The sequence below is a fragment of the Mytilus edulis genome, chromosome 12 (genome assembly GCF_963676685.1).
Source record: "Mytilus edulis chromosome 12, xbMytEdul2.2, whole genome shotgun sequence".
Taxonomy (NCBI): domain Eukaryota; kingdom Metazoa; phylum Mollusca; class Bivalvia; order Mytilida; family Mytilidae; genus Mytilus; species Mytilus edulis.
In genome coordinates, this window is record NC_092355.1 from 78,620,452 (window position 1) to 78,647,677 (window position 27,226).

Sequence of the window (27,226 nt, forward strand, 5' to 3'; positions counted from 1 at the left end):
AAGAATATTTCATCGAACTAAAATTTGAAATGATGACAAAATAGCATAAAAAACATTTTTGTTGAATGGTGAAATGTATATTTATTTTGCATTTTTTTTTCTGTCTTGAAAGATATTTTTTTTCTTTTTTTTCCCGACCGACCGACCCGACTTTTTCATGGGGAAAATCCGTAAACCAACAAATTAAAAAACCGTGGCCTTAGTTCAATTCCCATCTGGCCTTAGTATATTTTATACCTTTTTTACCTGGAATTCACAGCTAAGGCGAAATGGGAACACACCGTTATAAATTATTCTCCATTGACAGTTTTATTAGGTGTAATTAGGGGGATTATCTAAACAAAGAGATGATGAATTCTTTCTTGTTATTATATTAATATAAATTATAAATTTCCATCTTTTAAATGTTTTTAAATATTTTTTTATACATATTTTTTTTCAGAGGAAGGAAACCTCTCTCATTGCCAAAATTGAATTTTATTCAAATATATCTAATAATAATATGTTAGTATTATTTCAAACTGAAGTCAGTATAACAGAAAAACTTTGCAAACCATTAAGAAAATTAACTGCAATATAAAGAAGCAATTGATGCAATGTTTGCATACAATGTATGCATGTTCTCATGTTGATCATCACTCGCTTAAGATTTTTTTAAATAGTTTAACTAGAAAACAACTGTCAAAATAACATTTTAGTAACCATGCTTTTAACGCTGTTTTGTAATTTTCTAAATTTCCACCCTAAATAAGTTGAGCAGCATAGTTGTGTTTGAACTTTGTTCATTATTTTAAAGCGTGTAATTGACAGTTATCGAAAAGTAATGTAATTACATAAAAAAATAAGTGTAATCGATTATTAATCGATTGCACAAAAATCCTTCATGTAATCGATTATTAATCGATTACATTTGTCAGTAATCGTGCCCATCCCTGGTTCCAACAGTTTAGGAATTATGGGCCAAAAAGGGGCCCAAATAAGCATTATTCTTGGTTTTCGTACCATAACTTTAGTATAAGTAAATAGAAATCTATGAAATTTAAACAAGGTTTATGACCATAAAAGGAAGGTTGGGTTTGATTTTGGGAGTTTTGGTCCCAACAGTTTAGGAATTAGGGGCCCAAAGGGTCAAAATTGAACTTTGTTTGATTTCATCAAAAATTGAATCCTTGGGGTTTTTTGATATGCTGAATCTAAAAATGTACTTAGATTTTTGATTATTGGCCCAGTTTTCAAGTTTGGTCCCAACAGTTTAGGAATTAGGGGCCCAAAGGGTCCAAAATTAAACTTTGTTTGATTTCATAAAAAATTGAATAATTGGGGTTCTTTGATATGCCAAATCTAACTGTGTATGTAGATTCTTAATTTTTGGTCCCGTTTTCAAATTGGTCTACATTAAGGTCCAAAGGGTCCAAAATTAAACTAAGTTTGATTTTAACAAAAATTGAATTCTTGGGCTTTTTTGATATGCTGAATCTAAACATGTACTTCGATTTTTATGCCCCACCTACGATAGTAGAGGGGCATTATGTTTTCTGGTCTGTGGCTCCATTTGTTCGTTCGTCTGTGCGTCCGTTCTTCCGTTCAGGTTAAAGTTTTTGGTCAAGGTAGTTTTTGGTGAAGCTGAAGTTCAATCAACTTGAAACTTAGTTTTGTGCAATAGCAAATATTTTCAATTGCACAGTATTGTGCAATAGCAAGAAATATTTAATTAAGAAATTTTCAATTGGAGTTATCTTTCTTTGTCCAGAATAGTAGTTGAATCAACTTAAATCATTGTTTTATACAATATGCAATGTATATTCACTTTTACTACCAACTGATAAATTAAAACAATCTTTACCATTCAGTGATAACAAGCACTTTATTTTACATTTTAATATTTTATGATGTATTAAAATGAGTATTTATTGTTGCAAACTCCATTAGAAATTTGAAATGCGATCAGTTTTGGAAAAAGGGAAAGGGGGATGTGAAAAAAAATGGGGTTAAATTTTTTCTCATTTCAGATTTCATCAATAAAAAGAAAATTTCTTCAAACATTTTTTTGAGAGGATTAATATTCAACAGCATAGTGAATTGCTCAAAGGCAAACAAATATTTTAAGTTCATTAGACCACATTCATTCTGTGTCAGAAACCTATGCTGTGTCAACTATTTAATCACAATCCAAATATAGAGCTGAATCCATTTCACGGTCCACTGAACATAGAAAATGCGTCTGTCCCACTTCAGGTTAAAGCTTTTTGTCAAGATATTTTTTGATGAAGTTGAAGTCCTATCAACTTGAAACTTCTTACACATGTTGCCTATGAGTTTTGACCCCAATTTCACAGTCCACTGAACATAGAAAATGATAGTGTTAGTGGGGCATCCATGTACTATCATGACTATGGACACATTCTTGTAGTTTCTGTTGTGCATTGTACAAAGAACATTTTCATGAAAGTTTTCTTGGCTTTATAATTAATGATTTAAGGGAATGATCATTTATGCCCCAGTGAATATGTTGCCTCAATAGGCCAGTTCCGGGATACGGTAGTTAGTTGAATCTGTCATATGACTTCCATCACCACATAACTAAAATGTAGGCATCGTCACTTCAACACATGTTGAGCGAACGGGTGAAAAAGTTTGATCGTATATTGCACAAAATATTTGGAAAATTAAAATTTAATAAGTTGGTGACCCTCCCTTAAGTGGTATGGGAATTAAGATTGCGTACTTACGGAAAATAAATTATTTCTAAACTACTCTGCAGAATGACGATTCTGAAAATGCTTGAAACTTTAATAGAGCAGGGATACAGGCCCGCCTTCTATCTGGTAAATGATGTCACAAAAGGGTGCGAAATTGAGGATATTTTCCGGTGAAAGACATGATTCCAGAAATGGCCTATCACTTGCATGCAGCGACACAAGTCTATTTTTCTAGTTTGAAGTTACCTAAGGAGGTGTGGTATGATTAACAATGATACAATTATTCCTAGACCATAGGACAAAGATATAAACAATTACAGGTCGTCCAATAGCCTTCAACAATGAGCAAAAGCCAAAACCCATACCATATGATCATCTATAAAAAGACATGGTATGATAAAATGTGAAACATTTAAAAAAAAAACATCAACAGCCTACTTTGTACTACAACAATGACGGAAAAACAAATATGGTACACAGCTTCTAACTACATCCACTACGTTATAGGTCCTGGCTGTGGACAGGCACATACAGAATAAAAAATGATTGAATTAAAGTTGAGATAAATGACTGTTTCAATGCTATTATATATTACTTGAATGAAATAAGAAGATAGAAATATTAGGTCAGTATTTTTTAGTGATCATGTTTTTTTCAATTGACAATAACACAAATACCTCAATTAAAACTCAACAGTATATATTAAATATAACTTTACTTTTCTATTTTTAGGCTATAATGGAAAGTTGGAATGAGGTAAGATTTACTTAATAGTCTTCTTGTCATTTGTAGTTTTGTTCCCCATTAGTGTACAATTAGATACAAGTAAAAACTAGTAGAATTCTAAGTGAACTACCAAACTAATTCCAAAAACAAAAAAATACAAAACTGGGACAAAGCAAGGTGGAAGGTGAAAAAAAGATTCTAAAAGTGAGTGGTGGGAGATAGTGTATTATTTATGTAGTACCTTCATAATCCTTGTTTATTTGTAACTCTAAGTAGGTCTGTAGATTTATTTGAAAAAAATATTGGGACAATTTTTCTACATAAAAAAAAATAATACAGAAGTTATCTCCCCTTGCCATTGTTAAGTTCATGTGAGTTGAATAAGACCAATCTATTTTATGGTATAAAGAGCCGACTGATACAACACACTTTTTGTCTTGTTAGGTTACAGTCTCATTGCTTTATTATATCCCACATCTACATTTATTCAGTCTACATACATTTATATATGTATCTCTTTATGTAAGTTAATAGAGAGATTTCTACTAGTTGATATAAAAAAGGATGAGTCAGTACCAAGGGGCAATTAAAGGACTAAGTGAATGAAACACAATTACATGTCTTCAAAATGCAATTAAAGGACTAAGTGAATGAAACACAATTACATGTCTTCAAAAGGCAATCAAAGGACTAAGTGAATGAAACACAATTACATGTCTTCAAAAGGCAATTAAAGGACTAAGTGAATGAAACACAACTACATGTCTCCAAAAGGACAAAAGTAGGGGCAACTAAAGGACTAAGTGTATTACATGTCTTTAAAAGGACAAAGGTCAAAGTCCAGAAAACACTACAAGAAAGAAAAATCAAGGATATGCCAAATCTAGTTCATGATTCTATAAAAAAATAATTTTTTGAAGGTTAACAATTTTTGTCGAGCTTGCGACTTAAGTCGCAGAAAGCTCGACATAGGGATAGTGATCAGACGGCGGCTTATGTCTTAAAAGCTTCATATTTTAGAAGGTTGAAGACCTGGATGCTTCATACTTTGTATATAGATGCCTAATGTTATGAAGTTTCCGTCAGTCACATGTCCAATGTCCTTGACCTCATTTCCATGGTTCAGTGACTACTTGAAAAAAATGTTTTTTGTAATGTTAAATTCTTTCTTATTAGAATTAATAGGATTACTATATTTGGTATGTGTGTACCTTACAAGGTCTTCATGCCCGTTAGACAGTTTTCACTTAACCTCGACCTCATTTCATGAATCAGTGAACAAGGTTAAGTTTTGGTGGTCAGGTCCATATCTCAGATACTATAAGCAATAGATCTAGTATATATTCAGTGTATGGAAGGACTGTAAAGTGTATATTTCCAACTGACAGGTGTTATCTGACCTTGAACTCATTTTCATGGTTCAGTGGTTACAGTAAGGTTTTTGTGTTTTGGTCTGTTTTTCTTATACTGTATGCAATAGGTCTACCATATTTGGTGTATGAATGATTGTAAGGTGTACATGTCTAGCTGGCAGGTGTCATCTGACCGTGACCTCATTTTCATGGTTCAGTGGTCAAAGTTCAGTTTTTGAGTTTTGGTCTTTTTATTTAATACATTATGCAATATATGTCAACTATATTTGCTGTATGGAAATATTCTTTGATGTATATGTCAATCGCACAGGTTTTATTTGACCTTGACCTCATTTTCACGGTTCATTGCTTAGTGTTAAGTTTTTGTGTTTTGGTCTGGTTTTCTTAGACTATAACCAATAGGTCAACAATATCTGTTGTTTGGACGAATTGTTAGCTGTACATGCCTTGACCTCATTTTCATGGTTCATTGGTCAATGTTCAGTTTTCTTGGTTAATGTTAAGTTTATGTGACAGTTGTGATAAAGCTTTTTATTTAGGACTATCAACATAATATCAATGATAGTAAAGAAGGCGAGACATTTCAGTGTGTGCACTCTTGGTGTTTTTCTTGATAATATAAAATGCATAAATCCCAACAATTATATGCTATTAAAAGAATTCCTCTCTGTCTGTTATTTGAAGGAAGGATACTACTGATTTATGTAGTCATTGCTAAACAGAAGAATACATAATTATTACCTAATTTAACAGTAAGGACATTTATTACAATATATTTTTATTACGGTTTACTTACAGAAACTTACTACAGCTGCTGGGAATAGAGACATAGAAGTCTTAAAATTATGTCTACAGAATGGTGCAGACATTGATTATCAAGATTAAATGTAATTTATATCTTATACTTACAGAAACTTACTACAGCTGCTGGGAAGGGAGATATAGAAGCCTTAAAATTATGTCTACAGAATGGTGCAGACATTGATTATCAAGATTAAATGTAATTTATATCTTATACTTACAGAAACTTACTACAGCTGCTTCGGAGGGAGATACAGAAGCCTTAAAATTAAGCCTACAGAATGGTGCAGATATTGATAATCAAGATGTAAGTAAAATAGTCACATTCAAAACTACCTTATTTTAATAATTCATAGAAACATCTTTTGAAGACACAGCCTTTTATGGTACATGAACAAAAAAAGACACAAAACTACATGTAACTTAAAATAAAAGCACAGTGAAACAGTGAAAACTACAAGTAACTTCAAAATGTTGAATATTGTACATAAACACACAACAACAATTTACTTTAGAACTATAATAACAGAGGTATAAAAAATAAAAAAAACAAGTTGCTTCAGAACATAACAGATTGTACATAAGCAGTTTAAAACAAACAATGTTCTACAAATTACTTCAGAACAGAACAAATTGTACACCAGCAGTATAAAACACACAACTACAAGTGACTTCAGAACATAACAAATTGTACATAAGCAATATAAAACACACAACTACAAATTACTTCAGAACATAACAGATTGTACACCAGCAGTATAAAACACACAACTACAAATTACTTCAGAACAGAACAAATTGTACATCAGCAGTAAAAAACACACAACTACAAGTTAATTCAAAACAGAACAAATTGTACATAAGCAATATAAAACACACAACTACAAATTACTTCAGAACAACAAATTGTACACCAGCAGTAGAAAACACACAACTACAAGTTACTTCAGAACAGAACAAATTGTACATAAGAAATATAAAACACACAACAACAAATTACTTCAGAACATAACAAATTGTACACCAGCAGTATAAAACACACAACTACAAATTACTTCAGAATATAACAAATTGTACACCAGCAGTATAAAACACACAACTACAAGTTACTTCAGAACATAACAGATTGTACACCAGCAGTATAAAACACACAACTACAAGTTACTTCAGAACATAACAGATTGTACACCAGCAGTATAAAACACACAACTACAAGTTACTTCAGAACATAACAGATTGTACACCAGCAGTATCAAACACACAACTACAAGTTACGTCAGAACATAACAGATTGTACACCAGCAGTATAAAACACACAACTACAAGTTACTTCAGAACATAACAGATTGTACACCAGCAGTATAAAACACACAACTACAAGTTACTTCAGAGCAGAACAAATTGTACATCAGCAGTAAAAAAACACACAACTACAAGTTACTTCAGAACAGAACAAATTGTACATAAGCAGTAAAAAAACACACAACTACAAGTTACTTCAGAACAGAACAAATTGTTCACCAGCAGTATAAAACACACAACTACAAATTACTTCAGAACAGAACAGATTGTACACCAGCAGTATAAAACACACAACTACAAGTTACTTCAGAACAGAACAAATTGTACATAAGAAATATAAAACACACAACTACAAATTACTTCAGAACATAACAAATTGTACACCAGCAGTATAAAACACACAACTTCAAGTTACTTCAGAACATAACAGATTGTACACCAGCAGTATAAAACACACAACTACAAGTTACTTCAGAACAGAACAAATTGTACATAAGCAGTAAAAAAACACAACTACAAGTTACTTTAGAACAGAACAAATTGTACACCAGCAGTATAAAACACACAACTACAAATTACTTAAGAACATAACAGATTGTACACCAGCAGTATAAAACACACAACTACAAGTTACTTCAGAACATAACAGATTGTACACCAGCAGTATAAAACACACAACTACAAGTTACTTCAGAACAGAACAAATTGTACATAAGCAGTAAAAAAACACACAACTACAAATTACTTAAGAACATAACAGATTGTACACCAGCAGTATAAAACACACAACTACAAGTTACTTCAGAACAGAACAAATTGTACATAAGAAATATAAAACACACAACTACAAATTACTTCAGAACTACAAATTACTTCAGAACATAACAAATTGTACACCAGCAGGTTAAAACACACAACTACAAGTTACTTCAGAACAGAACAAATTGTACATAAGAAATATAAAACACCCAACTACAAATTACTTCAGAACATAACAGATTAATGAGGGCTGCCTTGAGAGGACGCCTGGAGATCTGTCGCCTCCTCATTGATACAGGATGTAAGATCGACATCACAACAGTATGTTATCTACTTAGTCTGATCACATTACTATTAATCTACACTTAATCATGTTGTTAATTAGACAGGTTTAATGAACAAATATTTGTAATAATCATATAAAGTGGGGTCTCATTTTACCCGTATTATTGTTCTGAATCAGAAAATATTACTCCTTTTCATGTTTCTTAAAAAAAAATATTTTATTAAAATGAACAATTATACTGAATCTACACTAATTCCTGTTGTTAATCAGACAGTTTTTAAAATGAACAAATATGTGTAAGAATCATATAAAGTGGGGTCTCATTTTGTTTGTTTTGTTCTACTGAATCCATTGATATAATTATTTTACACATTTCTTGAAATTTTTTTTTTTTATAAGATATCAGGTTTTATGGAAGTTTTGACATTTCACAACAAAACATGTTTATTTATTGTTTATATACAATATAAATACAAGTGTGACTGGTCATTTTATTCAGTTTTGACCACTGATTCATGTGATATATATTCTGTTTATATTTATTACACAACATTGTCCAGTTTATCAGACAAGTTTTGATGTCAGTTGTATTATTCCAGAGATATGGATGGACAGCATTAATGATGGCTGCCGAGGGAGGACACCTGGAGGTCTGTCGTCTCCTCATTGATACAGGATGTAAGATCGACATCACAAATGTATGTTATCTACTTAGTCTGATCACATTACTATTAATCTACACTAAAGCATGTTGTTAATTAGACAATTTTAATGAACAAATATTTGTAATAATTATATAAAGTGGGGTCTCATTTTACTCGTATTATTGTTCTGAATTAGAAAATTTAACTTTTTTCATGTTTCTTTAAATTTTTTTTTTTATTAAAATGGACAATGATACTGAATCTACACAAAATCATGTTGTTAATTAGACAGATTAAACGAACAAATATGTGTAAGAATCATATAAAGTGGGGTCTCATTTTACTTGTTTTGTTCTACTGAATCCATTGATATAATTATTTTACACATTTCTTGAAAAAAAAATATTTTTTTAAGATGTCAGGTTTAATGGAAGTTTTGACATTTCACAACAAAACATGTTTATTTGTTGTTTTATATACAATATAAATACAAGTGTGACTGGTCATTGTATTCAGTTTTGACCACTGATTCATGTGATATATATTTTGTTTATATTTATAACACAACATTGTCCAGTTTATCAGACAAGTTTTGATGTCAGTTGTATTATTCCAGGAGTATGATGGAGGACAGACAGCATTAATGATTGCTGCCGAGGAAGGACACCTGGAGATCTGTAAACTCCTCATTGATAGAGGATGTAAGATCGACATCACAGAGGTATGTTATCTACTTAGTCTGATCACATTACTATTAATCTACACTAAATCATGTTGTTAATTAGACAGGTTTAATGAACAAATATTTGTAATAATTATATAAAGTGGGGTCTCATTTTACTCGTATTATTGTTCTGAATCAGAAAATATTACTCCTTTTCATGTTTCTTAAAAATTTTTTTTTTATTAAAATGAACAATTATACTGAATCTACACTAATTCCTGTTGTTAATCAGACAGTTTTTAAAATGAACAAATATTTGTAAGAATCATATAAAGTGGGGTCTCATTTTGTTTGTTTTGTTCTACTGAATCCATTGATATAATTATTTTACACATTTCTTGAAAAAAATATTTTTTTAAGATATCAGGTTTTATGGAAGTTTTGACATTTCACAACAAAACATGTTTATTTATTGTTTATGTACAATATAAATACAAGTGTGACTGGTCATTTTATTCAGTTTTCACCACTGATTCATGTGATATATATTTAGTTTATATTTATTACACAACATTGTCCAGTTTATCAGACAAGTTTTGATGTCAGTTGTATTATTCCAGGGAGATGGATGGACAGCATTAATGAAGGCAGCCTGGAATGGACACCTGGAGGTCTGTAAACTCCTCATTGATAGAGGATGTAAGATCGACATCACAGAGGTATGTTATCTACTTAGTCTGATCACATTACTATTAATCTACACTAAATCATGTTGTTAATTAGACAGGTTTAATGAACAAATATTTGTAATTATTATATAAAGTGGGGTCTCATTTTACTCGTATTATTGTTCTGAATCAGAAAATATTACTCCTTTTCATGTTTCTTAAAAAAAAATATTTTATTAAAATGAACAATTATACTGAATCTACACTAAATCCTGTTGTTAATTAGACAGTTTTAACGAACAAATATTTGTAAGAATCATATAAAGTGGGGTCTCATTTTGTTTGTCTTGTTCTACTGAATCCATTGATATAATTATTTTACACATTTCTTGAAAAAAATATTTTTTTAAGATATCAGGTTTTATGGAAGTTTTGACATTTCACAACAAAACATGTTTATTTATTGTTTATATACAATATAAATACAAGTGTGACTGGTCATTGTATTCAGTTTTGACCACTGATTCATGTGATATATATTTAGTTTATATTTATTACACAACATTGTCCAGTTTATCAGACAAGTTTTAATGTCAGTTGTAGGATATATTGTATATTATTGATATTGATAACAAAGTATTGTACATAATAGTTACATGTTATTTGGTTATATTATAGAACAATGGATACACAGCTTTACATTGGGCTGCTAGGGAGGGAGATCTACAGATCTCAAGATGTCTGGTAGAACAAGGAGGTGCCAGTCCCTTAGTTACAACAAGTCAGGTAATATTTTATAGTATATGCCCAGTGTTTAACTATTAAGTAATGAATCACTAAAATTATGTATGGTTGGTCAAATGTTTTTTTTCAAGACTTTAGTCTTTTGATCATTTAAATTTAACTTTAAATATGAAAAAGTTTCATAGAAGGGCGTGGATGGGGTATACAAATATAGGAGGGTGTGGATGGTGTATACAAATATAGGAGGGTGTGGATGGGCTATACAGATATAGGAGGGTGTGGAGGGCTATACAGATATAGGAGGGTGTGGAGGGCTATACAGATATAGGAGGGTGTGGAGGGCTATACAGATATAGGAGGGTGTGGATGGGCTATACAGATATAGGAGGGTGTGGAGGGCTATACAGATATAGGAGGGTGTGGAGGGGTATACAGATATAGTAGAGGGTGGAGGGGTATACAGATATAGGAGGGTGTTGATGGGGTAAAGAAATATAGGTGGATGTGGATGGGGTATACAGATATAGGAGGGTATGGTTTGGGAATACATATATAGGAGGGTGTGAATGAGATATACAGATATAGGAGGGTGTGGATGGTGTGAAGGGGGTTTACAGATATAGGAGGGTATGGATTGGTAAAACAGATATAGTAGGGTGTGGATAGGGTATACATATATAGTAGGGTGTGGATGGGGTATACAGATATAGGAGGGTGTGGAGGGGTATACAGATATAGAAAGGGGTGGATTGGGTATACAGATATAGGAGGATGGGGATGGGCTATACAGATATAGTAGAGAGTGGAGGGGTATACAGATGTAGGAGGGTGTTGATGGGGTATAGAAATATAGGAGGATGTGGATGGGGTATACAGATATGGGAGGGTATGGATTGGGTATACAGATAATGGAAGATGTGGATGGGGTATATAGTTAAAGGAGGTTGTGAATGGGGGATACAGATATAGGGAGGTGTTGATAGGGTATACAGATATAGGTGGGTGTGGATAGGGTACACAGATATTGGTGGGTGTGGATGGGGTATACAGATATAGAGGATGTGAATGGGTAATACAGATATAGGAGGGTGTAGATGGGGTATACAGATATAGGAGGGTGTAGATGGGGTTTACAGATATAGGAGGGTGTAGATGGGGTATGCAGATATAGGAGGGTGTTGATGGGGTATACAGATATAGGAGGGTGTGGATGGGGAATACATATATAGGAGGGTGTAGATGGGGTATACAGATATAGGAGGGTGTGGATGGGGAATACATATATAGGAGGGTGTAGATGGGGTATACAGATATAAGAGGGTGTGGATGAGGTATACAGATATAGGAGGGTGTGGATGGTGTGAATGGGGTATACAAATATAGGAGGGTGTGGATTGGTAAAACAGATATAGTAGGGTGGGGATGGGGTAAACAGATATAGGCGGGTGTGGATGAAGTATACAGATATAGGCGGGTGTGAATGGGGTTTACAGATATAGGAAGGTGTAGATAGGGTATACAGATATAGGAGGGTGTGGATGGGGAATACATATATAGGAGAGTGTAGATGGGGAATACAGATATAGAAGGGTGTGAATGAGATATACAGATATAGGAGGGTATGGATGGTGTGAATGGGGTTTACAGATATAGGAGGGTGTGGATGGTGTGAATGGGGTTTACAGATATAGGAGGGTATGGATTGGTAAAACAGATATAGTAGGGTGTGGATAGGGTATACAGATATATAAGGGTGTGGATGGGGTATACAGATATAGGAAGGTGTTGATGGGGTATTTAGATATAAGAGGGTGTGGATGGGGTATACAGATATAGGAGGGTGTGGTTTGGTAAAACAGATATAGTAGGGTGTGGATGGGGTATACAGATATAGGAGGGTGTGGATGGGGTATACAGATATAGGAGGGTGTGGATGGGGAATACATATATATAGGAGGGTGTAGATGGGGTATACAGATATAGGAGTGTGTAGATGGGGTATACAGATAGAGGGTGTGGATGGGGTATACAGATATAGGAGGGTGTGGATTGGTATACAGATATAGGAGGGTGTGGATGGGGTATACAAATATAGGAGGGTAAGGATGGGGTATACAGATATAGGAGGGTGTATATGGGATATACAGATATAGGAGGGTATGGAATGGGAATACAGGTGTCGGAGGGTTTGGATGAGGTATACATATATAGGAGGGTGTATATTGGGTATACAGATATAGGAGGGTGTGGATAGGGTATACAGATATAGAAGGGTGTGTATGGGGTATATAGATATAGCTATATAGTGCGTTTATAAACAGCCGAGTATCTGCTTATTTATAAACAAACAACATGTTAGCAGACGAACAGAATGGGTTCTGTGCGCATCGTTCATGTGAAGACCATATTTTCACACTAAATTCAATTGTGAGGAACTGTCCGAAAACGTTTGCCACATTTATAGATTTAAAAAAGGCATTTGACTTTGTTGATGGAGATATGCTACTGTACAAGCTTCTTTTAAATAAAATCGATGGGAAAATATATAACTCTATCAAAAGCTAATACTACCGCTTGTATTCGTTTGAATGATACTTTGACAGATTGGTTTAGATGTAATTCCGGTGTTCGACAAGGCGATACTTTTTCGCCGACACTTTTCTCCATTTTCATTAATGATTTAGTGCAGGAAGTTAAAGACATTTACCTTGGTGTTAGCATAGTAAACTCAAATATATCGATACTGTTGTATGCTGACGATATAGTGTTAATTTCACCCAATGAAAATGACATGCAAGGGATGTTGAACAAAGTCCATGACTGGTGTTAGCGATGGCGAGTACTTATCAACACTGAGAAATCGAAAGTAGTTCATTTCCGCCAATCTCGTATAAAACGATCAGAATACAAGTTTAAAATTGGAGGAAATTCCTTACAGACTGTCGACAAGTACAAATATCTGGGTGTTATGTTCCATGAATTTAAAGACTATAAAATGAAAGCAGAATGACTGTCGGAAGCTGGAGGGCGAGCACTAGGTGGAATTATTTCAAAAATTCATAATCTTAAGAATTTTGGAATAAAGACATTTGAAAAGCTGTTTATATCATGTGTTGTACTGATTTAGACTATAACTCATCTGTCTGGGGTTTAAAGACTATGCATGTGTTAATTTGGTACAAAACAAAGCCATTCGTTATTTCTTAGGTGTTCATAAATTTTCCCCGAAAGTTGCTATAAATTGTGATGTTGGATGGCTGCCATGTAAAGAAAGACACTGGTACAATATAATTAGACTATGGAACAAGCTTATTCGAATGGACGATTCACGCGTATGTAATATAAAAAAGAAAATGTGGTATGATTGCCAAAGAGACAACTATCCACAAAAGACCAAAATGACACAGACATAAACAACTATAGGTCACCGTACAGCCTTCAACAATGAGCAAAGCCCATACCGCATAGTCAGCTATAATAGGCCCCGATAAGACAATGTAAAACAATTCAAACGAGAAAACTAAGGGCCTTATTTATGTAAAAAAATGAACGAAAAACAAATATGTAACACATAAACAGGTTTTCAACTGGGACCTTGAACGGTGTTTGAACAATTGGTCATCAGATATGAAACTTATTTTGTCACACATTGACTTGGAAGATTATTTCCACCAAAAACAAACTTGTGATATTTTTCTTGTAAAAGACAGACTTTTCATGTTGTGTTCCACTGAATGGGAAAACTCTATTACAAACTTTCCGAAATTGCGGACATATAAACATTCAAATCAGAATATAAATGTGAAACATATGTTGGACTGAACCTCACTTGTTCTGAATGTTCTATACTGGCACAATTTAGATGCGTCATACTTCCTTTGAGGATCGAAACTGGATGGTTCGTCGGAGAAGCAGAAGCTGACCCCATTTGCAAAATGTGTGACTCACGTGATGTTGAAAATGAACGCCACTTCCTGATGGACTGAATCCATGACAAATTGCCCATACCTAATCGCCCCACTTTTTCACAAACTCGCCCCATATTCTAAAAAATCGCCCCACTCTTGTTTACCAACCGCCCCACTTATGAAAAAGGGTAAAATTCCATTGCAAATAGGTTGAATAACATACCCCACTTATGAAAAGGGTTAGAATCCCGCTGAAATAAGGTTTGCCAACTCGCCCCACTCGTGACAAATAGATAAACCACGATGAATTTATTAATGCCAACTCGCCCCACTTATGAAAAAAAGATGCAATCCCATACCTGTCAACCTGTGACGATGAAAATGCAGGTCATGACCTGCATTGAAGAATCAAATCTCAGGTCATAACGCGTACGAACTTTTTCGAGCTGAATTTCAGTATTTATGGTACATTTTCTTATAATGTATATCAAATATACCAAAACATCAATGCATGTTCACTTTGTTAAGTCATTTTAAATCTTATTAAATATTATTTTATTGCACTTTTATAGATTTTTATAAATTTGTGTAGCTAAGTCTTATTTGCTTTCCTTTTAGAGAAAAAAAACTGCAATCATCAAACACTAGAATTTAATGTAATTCTTAAATGTTTGATACTATTGACTATGTAGCCTTTAACCATACTAATGTTCATTGGACGAGGAAATTAGACTATGATGAAATATAGTAATACAGTACTAGTTGAAGGAAGTATAAATGTAAAAAATAATTTTCAACTTTTTAAAAAAAAATTGTTTAAAGGTATAAAAATAATGAAAAGTTATTTTTCAATATGTATTTGAATTTTATATTTTTATGATTTAATCTTTATCACCCATAAAACGTAACTATAAGGAATAATTTTGAATGGTGACAAATAAGGGGAAGTAACTCTAGTTCAGTTTGTAAACCAATGCCATTGGCAATGGTGCAATTTATTTACGACCTAAAGCTAAGGTAATTGGTGTTAATTAACAGTGTGTTTGACACCAAAGCTGTCAAGTGAAGCCATGCACTTAATGGGTCACTTAATTTGACAGTTTACATAGCTAGATGAACTTCCTGTTCATGGAAGAATTACGAATTTGCCGGTATTTCAAAGGAATATTACTTATGAAATCAATCTCAAGGCTAAGAAATACGGGTGAAATCGGGTCATTTTCGGAATTCCCTTGTTATTTCAATGAACCGGCGGGTGTTCCGGGTGATCCCTCAGAATTGTGAAAATCTCGGGTCACACCCGCAGAATACGGGTCAGTTGACAGGTATGTGCAATCCCATTGTATATTTATGTCCCTGCCCCACTTCAATACCTATGAAAACCTTAGTGAAGTGCTATAACATCAAATTACTGTTAATTGAAATCCTTCAATTGTATGATTATGATACAATTAATAGGTTTCTTTCTAAAAAAAATTGGTTTAATAAATTTTGTTTTTTTGTGTATTCTGTGTAAATTAGTTTTCATCTAAGTAGGGCTAGTTGGAAGACCTGAAAATTATATATTGAAGTAGATTTTACCTTTTTAGCTCACCTGGCCCGAAGGGCCAAGTGAGCTTTTCTCATCACTTGGCGTCCGGCGTCCGGCGTCCGGCGTCCGTCGTCCGTCGTCCGTCGTCGTCGTCGTCCGTCGTTAACTTTTACAAAAATCTTCTCCTCTGAAACTACTGGACCAAATTAAACCAAACTTGGCCACAATCATCATTGGGGTATCTAGTTTAAAAATTGTGTCCGGTGACCCGCCCAACCAACCAAGATGGCCGCCATGGCTAAAAATAGAACATAGGGGTAAAATGCAGTTTTTGGCTTATAACTCAAAAACCAAAGCATTTAGAGCAAATCTGACATGGGGTAAAATTGTTTATCAGGTTAAGATGTATCTGCCCTGAAATTTTCAGATGAATCGGACAACCCGTTGATAGGTTGCTGCCCCTGAATTGGTAATTTTGAGAAAATTTTGCTGTTTTTGGTTATTATCTTGAATATTATTATAGATAGAGATAAACTGTGAACAGCAAAATTGTTCAACAAAGTAAGCTCTACAAATAAGTCAACATGACCAAAATGGTCTGTTGACCCCTTTAGAAGTTATTGCCCTTTATAGTCAATTTTTAACCATTTTTCGTAAATCTTAATTATCTTTTACAAAAATCTTCTCCTCTGAAACTACTGGACCAAATTAAACCAAACTTGGCCACAATCATCATTGGGGTATCTAGTTTAAAAATTGTGTCCGGTGACCCGCCCAACCAACCAAGATGGCCGCCATGGCTAAAAATAGAACATAGGGGTAAAATGCAGTTTTTGGCTTATCACTCATAAACCGAAGCATTTAGAGCAAATCTGACATGTAGTAAAATTGTTTATCAGGTCAAGATCTATCTGCCCTGAAATTTTGAGATGAATCGGACAATTCGTTGATAGGTTGCTGCCCCTGAATTGGTAATTTTAAGGAAATTTTGCTGTTTTTGGTTATTATCTTGAATATTATTATAGATAGAGATAAACTGTAAACAGCAAAAATGTTCAGCTAAATAAGATCTACAAATAAGTCAACATGACCAAAATGGTCTGTTGACCCCTTTAGGAGTTATTGCCCTTTATAGTCAATTTTTAACCATTTTTCGTAAATCTTAGTTATCTTTTACAAAAATCTTCTCCTCTGAAACTACTGGACCAAATTAAACCAAACTTGGCCACAATCATCATTGGTGTATCTTGTTTAAAAATTGTGTCCGGTGACCCGGCCAACCAATCAAGATGGCCGCCATGGCCAAAAATAGAACATAGGGGTAAAATGCAGTTTTTGGCTTATCACTCAAAAACCAAAGCATTTAGAGCAAATCTGACATGTGGTAAAATTGCTTATCAGGTCAAGATCTATCTGCAACAACAAAAGAAAGAGAGTTTTTAACGACCTCAGCTGGCTATACAACCCTTGCACAATCAACTGAATTTTGCAGAAACCATGAATAGGATAGATTGCCCTTATATGATAATTTTTTATTACCTTTTTGCTTTTTTTGGCAAAGTGGGGGGGGGGGTTGCGCAACAACAAAACTACTTCACAACTTTCTCATTACTTTGCATTTCTTGTTAGATAAATTTTACAAAAATTCTCCCCTGAAACAACTGTTGAATTTAAACAAACTTGGTTTAAATCACCACTAGGATATCCAGGGACCACTGTGTATGATGACCCTGCCTGCCCACATGGCTGAAATAAAACATAGGTTTCAAATGCACTTTTTAGTATTATATCTCTGAAACTAAATGACAGTACAACAGTTGCATTTATCATGCAACAATTGTAAATAAAAATATCAGGTGAGCGACACAGGGTCCTTGGACCCTCTAGTTTCAATAAGTGGGGCGAGTTGACCGGGGAAAAGTAAGCGGGATTTAACCCTTTTCGCAAGTGAGGCTATTTTTAGCTCACCTGGCCCGAAGGGCCAAGTGAGCTTTTCCCATCACTTTGCGTCCGGCGTCCGTCGTCGTCCGTCGTCTGTCGTCCGTCGTCCGTCGTCTGTCGTCCGTCGTCCGTCGTCTGTCGTCCGTCGTCCGTCGTCGTTAACTTTTACAAAAATCTTCTCCTCTGAAACTACTGGGCCAAATTGAACCAAACTTGGCCACAATCATCATTGGGGTATCTAGTTTAAAAAATGTGTGGCGTGACCCGGTCAACCAACCAAGATGGCCGCCACGGCTAAAAATAGAACATAGGGGTAAAATGCAGTTTTTGGCTTATAACTCAAAAACCAAAGCATTTAGAGGAAATCTGACATGGGGTAAATATGTTTATCAGGTCAAGATCTATCTGCCCTGAAATTTTCAGATGAATCGGTCAACCCGTTGTTGGGTTGCTGCCCCTGAATTGGTAATTTTTAGGAAATATTGCTGTTTTTGGTTATTATCTTGAATATTATTATATATAGAGATAAACTGTAAACAGCAATAATGTTAGGCAAAGTTGGATTTACAAATAAGTCAACATGAACGAAATTGTCAGTTGACCCCTTTAGGAGTTATTGCCCTTTATAGTCAATTTTTAACCATTTTTCATAAATCTAAGTAATCTTTTACAAAAATCTTCTCCTCTGAAACTCATGGGCCAAATTAATCCAAAGTTGGCCACAATCATCTTTGGGGTATCTAGTTTAAAAAATGTGTGGCGTGACCCGGTAAACTAACCAAGATGGCCGCCACGGCTAAAAATAGAACATAGGGGTAAAATGCAGTTTTTGGCTTATAACTCAAAAACCAAAACATTTAGAGGAAATCTGACATGGAGTAAAAATGTTTATCAGGTCAAGATCTATCTGCCCTGAAATTTTCAGATGAATCGGTCAACCTGTTGTTGGGTTGCTGCCCCTGAATTGGTAATTTTTAGGAAATTTTGCTGTTTTTGGTTATTATCTTGAATATTATTATAGATAGAGATAAACTGTAAACAGCAATAATGTTCATCAAAGTAAGATTTACAAATAAGTCAACATGACCGAAATGGTCAGTTGACCCCTTTAGGAGTTATTGCCCTTTATAGTCAATTTTTAACCATTTTTCGTAAATCTTAGTTATCTTTTACAAAAATCTTCTCCTCTGAAACTACTGGGCCAAATTAATTCAAACTTGGCCACAGTCATCTTTGAGGTACCTTGTTTGAAAAATGTGTCCGATGACCTGGCCATCCAACCAAGATGGCCACCACGGCTAAAAATAGAACAGGGGTAAAATGTAGTTTTTTGCTTATAACTCTGAAACCCAAATCATTTAGAGGAAATCTGACAAGGAGTTAAATTGTTAATCAAGTCAATATATATCTGCCCTGAAATATTCAAATGAATTTGACAACCGGTTGTTGGGTTGCTGCCCTCCAATTGGTAATTTTTAAAGAAATTTTGCTGTTTTTGGTTATTATCTTGAATACTATTATAGATAGCGATAAACTGTAAACAGCGATAATGTTTATCAAAGTAAGATCTACAAATAAGTCCACATGACCTAAATGGTCAATTGACCCCTTAAGGAGTTATTGCCCTTTATAGTCAATTTTTAACAATTTTCATTAATTTGGTAAATTTATGTAAATTTTTACCAAATATTTTTCTCTGTTAGGCCACCCTTAAAAAATTGTTTGTTTGGCATTGCCGACTCACACCATCAGCAGTTGGGTAGGTAGGTAGGGATTTTTTTTTTTTATTACATTTAAAAACTATATATTTATATTGCAACCATAATCATTTTGACTCTAGATCACAGCTAAAAGCAGTGCAGCATTTTGCAGTTGTGTGCACAAACTGATGGTTTCTTTGATAGGGGTTAATGTCACATTCTACAACATATGGGTAATTTCATGTCAGACGTTCAGTGTTTTTGGAGGAGTAAACCAAAGTACCCAGCAGAAACAGATCTGTGGTAGGGAACTGCATTAACCATATAACATGTTAGACATGAAAATTGAATCTTCATTGTGGGACTTTCTATTGAACAGAGTCTCAACGTCACATCTTGAAGTTGCCTTCAGTTTTGTAAACTTGTCATATCTTAATCAGTTCGACCACTACAGCTCCCTGTACAAATAGATGATTTAAGCTTTGATTCATTGTTTGCTTGTTTGATGAGATTTAAAATTAACTTTCTACACCATATTGGCAAGTTCATGACAATCAGTTTATTAGTGGATGAAAGTGTAGTGCACAGAGGAACCTTATCATAAATGTCTTAACAATCTAACCTTAATTTTGTGGTTGCAAACTTATACCTAGAGGTGATAGACTAGCATTCATACATGTAAATTTTGTCAAACTAGAAAACAATCAAAGCCACTGCAGCTTTTGAGGATAGCAAAATATTACAAATTTAGAAGGTTGGCACAAGAACAGACATGAATGCCAGACAATATTTATAAATATGTTGCTGTCAGATATCTTTTCTGTTTTAAGAATTATCTTTTATATCCAGGTTAAGAAAAAATGGGTTGGGTTTTAAGTTTGTGATACACACAAGAGGCTAGTCTTTAATATATGTATGTTTTGTACCAGGCTAACCTCTACAGGTACAAAACTGCTATAAACCTGTAAATCTGGGACTATACATGTATTCGTCTTTTAGCTTTGGTGCAGGTACACCTTTCAGCCATCAAGCCAAGACATCATTTTGAATAGATATAAGAAGACGTGGTATGAGTGCCACTGAGACAACTCTCAATCCAAGTCACAATTTGTAAAAGTAAATAATTTATAGGTCAAAGAATGCATTGTTTTGAATTTACATGGCAACATGCTTTGTTATCTGGTTCAAGAAAAATGATAGATTTCACATATTCAAGAGATCTTTCAAAGGTTAAAGCTACAGATGATTGTTCTGTCATGTCTTGGTGAAATGCTTCTATCCCATGAAGTCAGGATGCAAAGCAGAAACCAACAATAGTGTCACTGTCTGCTTTACCAAAGACGACATTTGAGTTCTCTACAAGGCCTTTCAGAACATCAATCCATGTTCCATGTAAAGATTAGGTGAAAATCTTATGTTTTAATAAAACACCCCTCTCCCTTGAATGGAGCATTAGGGGATGCTATCCACTGCCTGTCTTTTTGACATTTTTGGCAGACTTTTTTCTAATCTATGTCATTCAAGCTCTTGCTCTGAATACAGTTTACATCAAGCACTTTAAAGATCATGATTTGAAATAAGTAAAGCTTGGAAACAAACTCCGCGGATATGATCAAAATTCCGGGAATTTTCCGATTTTTTAAATAAAAAAAATACGAATTTTGAAACACCAATAAAATTATTCGGGCGGCAAGATTTTCAGTGGGTCGGGCGGCAATGCCAAACAAATGAAATTTTATTTTAGGCCTTACTAATGGGCAAAGTTCCTTATAGATATAATTGTAAGAAGCAAGAATGTTCAGTAAAGTAAGAACTTCAAACACATCACCATCACCAAAATACAATCCATTTGTGTCCTTTGTTTAATATGCACATAGACCAAGGTGAGCGACACAGGCTCTTTAGAGCCTCTAGTTTAAAAAGTGGGGCGAGTTGGTAAACCAGTTTGTGGCGATTTTTTTAAAAGTGGGGCGAGTTGGTGAAAAAGTGAGGCGATTTGGTGTGGGGCGTTTTGCCAGTGGGGCGTTTTGACCTGCTTCCGATGGACTTTGTCTTTTACCGAGATCTAAGAAATCAACTTATATTGGATATAGAACACTCTTTTGATGACATTTCTAAAGATGAACAATTTAAACTGCTTATCTGCAAATATCCTAGAAAAAATGCTAAAATTTTGAACAATGCATTTGATAAGAGAAAAAACTTTTTGTATAGGAACAATCAAACATGAATTCTAACTTTGTCCGCTATGAGAGAGTGTGGATTGGGTACTCAGATATCGGAGGTTGTGGATGGGGTATACATATATAGGAGGGTGTGGATTGGGTACACAGATACAGTGATCTGGAAGGTTTTTTTCGCTATGGGCCCAGGGCCCCTCAAAAATAAATTCAATGGGCCATTTTTAAAAATAATGGGCCATGTTGTCAAATGAGTGGGCCATTTTAATTGACTTCTGTAAAAAAAAATTATCAGTATATTTTGGCAAAGAGGTGTTGATACTTACCTTTATGATTTTAAATTTAATCATGGATATTGTTCCTGTGATTTTATAATTTCAATTTCAATGAACTTATACAATAACTTCTTCCAACCCAAACAATATTTAAGTCAACCTTTATTTACAATGTTTAAACTGGTACTGTTGCCTTGTTCATGTTCATGATTTTTTTTTTTGTACATTAAATTAGGGTCTTCGTCGATACCATACTTATTCTAGACGTTCCGTATCAGAGGACATTTCAGGCATTTCCTCTGCACTTCTTGTATTATTATAACTTCATCACAGTGACAAAAATAACAGTATAAAGTACCATTAATTCATAGAACATAACAACAAATCGCTGAAGTCATATTTACAAAATGTGAAAACGAGCCAAAGACCAAAAAATGACAAGGACAGTTAGGCGTCTTTTAAGAAGACAAAAACTATATTCCTAAAAAGTCTTGGGGTTCTTCAATCGAAATAATAGCAAGCTAAACTAAATCAGATTATTTTTAGAGTTAAATCTTGTCTGTACTAGCCAAATTTCACAAATTTCATGTTGTTTATAAACAAATATATCATGAATGATGGTTAATTACGTTTTTCGGGTTATCAGTTAGACCGCAAGGTTCTATTATTACAATAGGAAAACACTGAGACGTTAAATCGCATGGTTCTATTATGATAGGGAAACCCCCGAGACGTCCCAAAAATATATAGGTGCTCCTATTATTGGAGGAACATTACACAGTTGTGTACACACATATGGCGGCACGGAAGACGATCGGAAATTCATTTGACGATATCATGGCTAAACATTTCGAAACGAAGTGAAAAATATCGTGCGCCACGTGGGCGCTTACATTTGTCACTGTATGCGCCATTTCTTGTCAATATGCGCTATAGGCGCAGGGCGCACGTCCTTCCCGATCACTGCAGATATCGGAAGATATGGAGGGGGTATACAGATATAGGAGGGTGTGGATGGGTTTACAGATTAGAAAATCATAAATGGAAGAAGAAAAAAATGAAAATGGAGAGACATCGGTAAAAATTAATGAATAGAAAAGAATTGAGTGCAAAAATATAAAAAATAGAGAATAATATTTGGGTGTTAAAAATATAAAGAACTGTCAATAATGTGTCCACAAAATTAGAAAAGATTGTTAAAAAGGAAGACCCCCCAGGTCCTCCACACCATCATGTAGACATAAGGATGCATTTACCAATCTTCAAACTGCAAAGAAAATTATAGGACAAAAAAGGGTTAAAAGCCTATTTAAAGTCTTCACAAAATTGTGAAAAATAATCTGAATGTCTACTTATGAGTTATATATATATATATATATATATGGTTAGCAGTGTTCTCCCCAGGCCCTTAAAAGAACTGCAGGCCCGCGATGTATATATTTTTACAGTGGTTCTATCGGTCTTACTGCGCTGTATAATTCTTGTCTGTGGTGCTAAATTTTTCAGGTGAAATTTGACCGGTTCAAACCCAGATTGTTTACACTGCGTGATCAATTTACCTTATTGAGGCTAACCAGGGGTTAAAAAATTTTGTTACAGCTAACTAGCCCAGGACTAATGGCAGCAGGATTTTACTAGCCCTGTTGGAAGAACTGCTAGTCCATCAAAACTGACCTGCTAGCCCTAGTATGCCTTAAAAATCAAGAGTTTGCTGCATAATACAAAGTGGGTATCCTTTGTTTTGAAGGAGACATTATACACTGTATTTAATAATTTTTGTTGAATTGCTATTTATTGTTGGTGCTTAACCTAACTTAGTTGTTCCCACATTCAAAGCAGACTTTTTATTGGTGTGCTTGGGACAACTAACGGTAATATTCATCGAGCATCGTCTATTTTTTTCATCAGCCAACCTTCGAGGGGAATCATTGTATCCCAGTTCTGCCAAATTTTCAAGAAGTAAATGCGTGATTTTTTGGCCAAATTGTAAAGATCAAAGAGAAAAAACAATAGATCAAAGGAAAATGCCGCCAAATAAGCATGAAAATGTGTGAGTCGATCTCGCCCTGAAGACTTGACAGGCTTGCTGTCTTGGACACTATAATTTTTTTCCCACTTTTCCTGGTCGTATTTTGCATTTTTGGGGGATTAATTTTCAGTCTTGTTACCCCCTCCATCTACCATTTTTAGCTCACCTGGCCCAAAGGGCCAAGTGAGCTTTTCTCATCACTTGGCGTCCGGCGTCCGTCGTCGTCCGTCGTCGTCGTCCTGCGTTAACTTTTACAAAAATCTTCTCCTCTGAAACTACTGGGCCAAATTTAACCAAACTTGGCCACAATCATCATTGGGGTATCTAGTTTAAAAAAATGTGTCCGGTGACCCGGTGTCATATGGTATTTTGAACCCCCTAAAAAGTGAACCCGGGGTCAAAATACCATGCGGTAAAATGACATTATACCGCATGGTATTTTGACCCCGGGGTCATTTTTCACATATGGTATTTTGAACCCCCCTGCGGTATATTGAACCCCCCTGTTTTTGATAAATAGTATTGCAGATAATCTAATTTACAATTTATTGGCTATCATTTTTTTTTATTTGTGGTTTTAAGTAGGGGGTTCAATATACCGCAGGGGGGTCAAAATACCATATGGCTAAGCAAAATTTTCAAAATATCTTTTCCAGCATGTTTAACACATACAAACCACTTATTGGAGTATTATAACTATGTTAAGGAGTTAGAATAGCTTGAATTTTTGAAATTCAAGGTCTATAGTAGGGGGTTCAATATACCGCAGGGGGGTCAAAATACCATGGCTAAGTAAAATTTTCAAAATATCTTTTCCAGTATATTAAATACATACAAACTTCTTATTGGAGTATTATAACTATGTTAAGGAGTTAGAATAGCTTGAATTTTTTAAATTCAAGGTCTATAGTAGGGGGTTCAATATACCGCAGGGGCGTCAAAATACCATGGCTAAGTAAAATTTTCAAAATATCTTTTCCAGTTTATTAAATACATACAAACTACTTTTTGGAGTATTTTAACTATGTTAAGGAGTTAGAATAGCTTGAATTTTTTAAATTCAAGGTCTATAGTAGGGGGTTCAATATACCGCAGGGGGGTCAAAATACCATGGCTAAGTAAAATTTTCAAAATATCTTTTCCAGTATATCAAATACATACAAACTTCTTATTGGAGTATTATAACTATGTAAAGGAGTTAGAATAGCTTGAATTTTTTAAATTCAAGGTCTATAGTAGGGGGTTCAATATACCGCAGGGGGGTCAAAATACCATGGCTAAGTAAAATTTTCAAAATATCTTTTCCAGTTTATTAAATACATACAAACTACTTATTGGAGTATTTTAACTATGTTAAGGAGTTAGAATAGCTTGAATTTTTTAAATTCAAGGTCTAAAGTAGGGGGTTCAATATACCGCAGGGGGGTCAAAATACCATGGCTATCTAAAATTTTCAAAATATCTTTTCCAGTTTATTAAATACATACAAACTACTTATTGGAGTATTTTAACTATGTTAAGAAGTTAGAATAGCTTGAATTTTTGAAATTCAAGGTCTATAGTAGGGGGTTCAATATACTGCAGGGGGGTCAAAATACCATGGCTAAGTAAAATTTTCAAAATATCTTTTCCAGTTTATTAAATACATACAAACTACTTATTGGAGTATTTTAACTATGTTAAGGAGTTAGAATAGCTTGAATTTTTTAAATTCAAGGTCTATAGTAGGGGTTCAATATACCGCAGGGGGGTCAAAATACCATGGCTAAGTAAAATTTTCGAAATATCTTTTCCAGTTTATTAAATACATACAAACTACTTATTGGAGTATTTTAACTATGTTAAGGAGTTAGAATAGCTTGAATTTTTGAAATTCAAGGTCTATAGTAGGGGGTTCAATATACCGCAGGGGGGTCAAAATACCATGGCTAAGTAAAATTTTCAAAATAACTTTTCCAGTATATCAAATACATACAAACTTCTTATTGGAGTATTATAACTATGTAAGGAGTTAGAATAGCTTGAAATTTTGAAATTCAAGGTCTATAGTAGTTGGAATACACAAATAAGTAGTTTGTATGTATTAAACTTGCTGGAAAAGTTATTTTGAAAAATTTACTTTGCCATGGTATTTTGACCCCCCTGCAGTATATTGAACCCCCTACCCTAGGCCTTTAATTTCAGAAATTCTAGCAATTCTAACTTTTTTATGTAGTTAGAATACACCAATAAGTAAATGTATTTATTAAACTTGCTGGAAAAGATATTTTGAAATTTTACTTTGTCATGGTATTTTGACCCCCTGCGATATATTGAACCCTTTACTATAGACAATTCAAAAAAATCTGGCAATTTTAACTCTTATATGTAGTTAATATACACACATAAGTAGTTTGTATGTATTAAACTTGATGGAAAAGATATTTTGAAAATTTTACTTTGCCATGGTATTTTGACCCCCTTGCGGTATATTGAACCCCTCACTCTAGACCTTTTATTTAAAAAGTTCTGGCATTTCTGAAACTCTGAAACTACTGGGCCAAATTTAACCAAACTGTGCCATAATCATCATTGGGGTATCTAGTTAAAAAAATGTGTCCGGTGACCCGGCCAACGAACCAAGATGCCGCCATGGCTAAAAATAGAAGCTAGGGGTAAAATGCAGTTTTTGGCTTATAACTCAAAAACCAAAGCATTTAGAGCAAATCTGACATGGGGTAATATTGTTCAACAGGTCAAGATCTATCTGCCCTGAAATTTTCAGTTGAATCGGACATTTCGTTGTTGGGTTGCTGCCCCTGAATTGGTAATTTTTAGGAAATTTTGCTGTTTTTGGTTATTATCTTGAATATTATTATAGATAGAGATAAACTGTAAACAGCAATAATGTTCAGCAAAGTAAGATCTACAAATAAGTCAACATGATCAAAATGGTCAGTTGACCACTTTAGGAGTTATTGCCCTTTATAGTCAATTTTTAACCATTTTTCGTAAAT

The 27,226-nt window shown here is 34.2% G+C and overlaps 2 protein-coding genes across 2 annotated transcripts in view; both read left to right on the forward strand.

Annotated features, from left to right (window-relative positions):
• The window catches only part of LOC139497232 (caspase-3-like), a 303,768-nt gene that overhangs the window by 23,961 nt on the left and 252,581 nt on the right, over positions 1 to 27,226 (forward strand). The window lies entirely within an intron of this gene.
• The window catches only part of LOC139497864 (uncharacterized), a 79,075-nt gene that overhangs the window by 21,764 nt on the left and 30,085 nt on the right, over positions 1 to 27,226 (forward strand). Inside the window, exons 8-13 of the mRNA XM_071286104.1 lie at positions 3,432 to 3,455; positions 5,823 to 5,906; positions 8,546 to 8,644; positions 9,207 to 9,311; positions 9,875 to 9,973; positions 10,601 to 10,708. Of these exons, the coding sequence (XP_071142205.1) occupies positions 3,432 to 3,455; positions 5,823 to 5,906; positions 8,546 to 8,644; positions 9,207 to 9,311; positions 9,875 to 9,973; positions 10,601 to 10,708 (519 nt within the window). The remainder of the gene's footprint in view (positions 1 to 3,431; positions 3,456 to 5,822; positions 5,907 to 8,545; positions 8,645 to 9,206; positions 9,312 to 9,874; positions 9,974 to 10,600; positions 10,709 to 27,226) is intronic.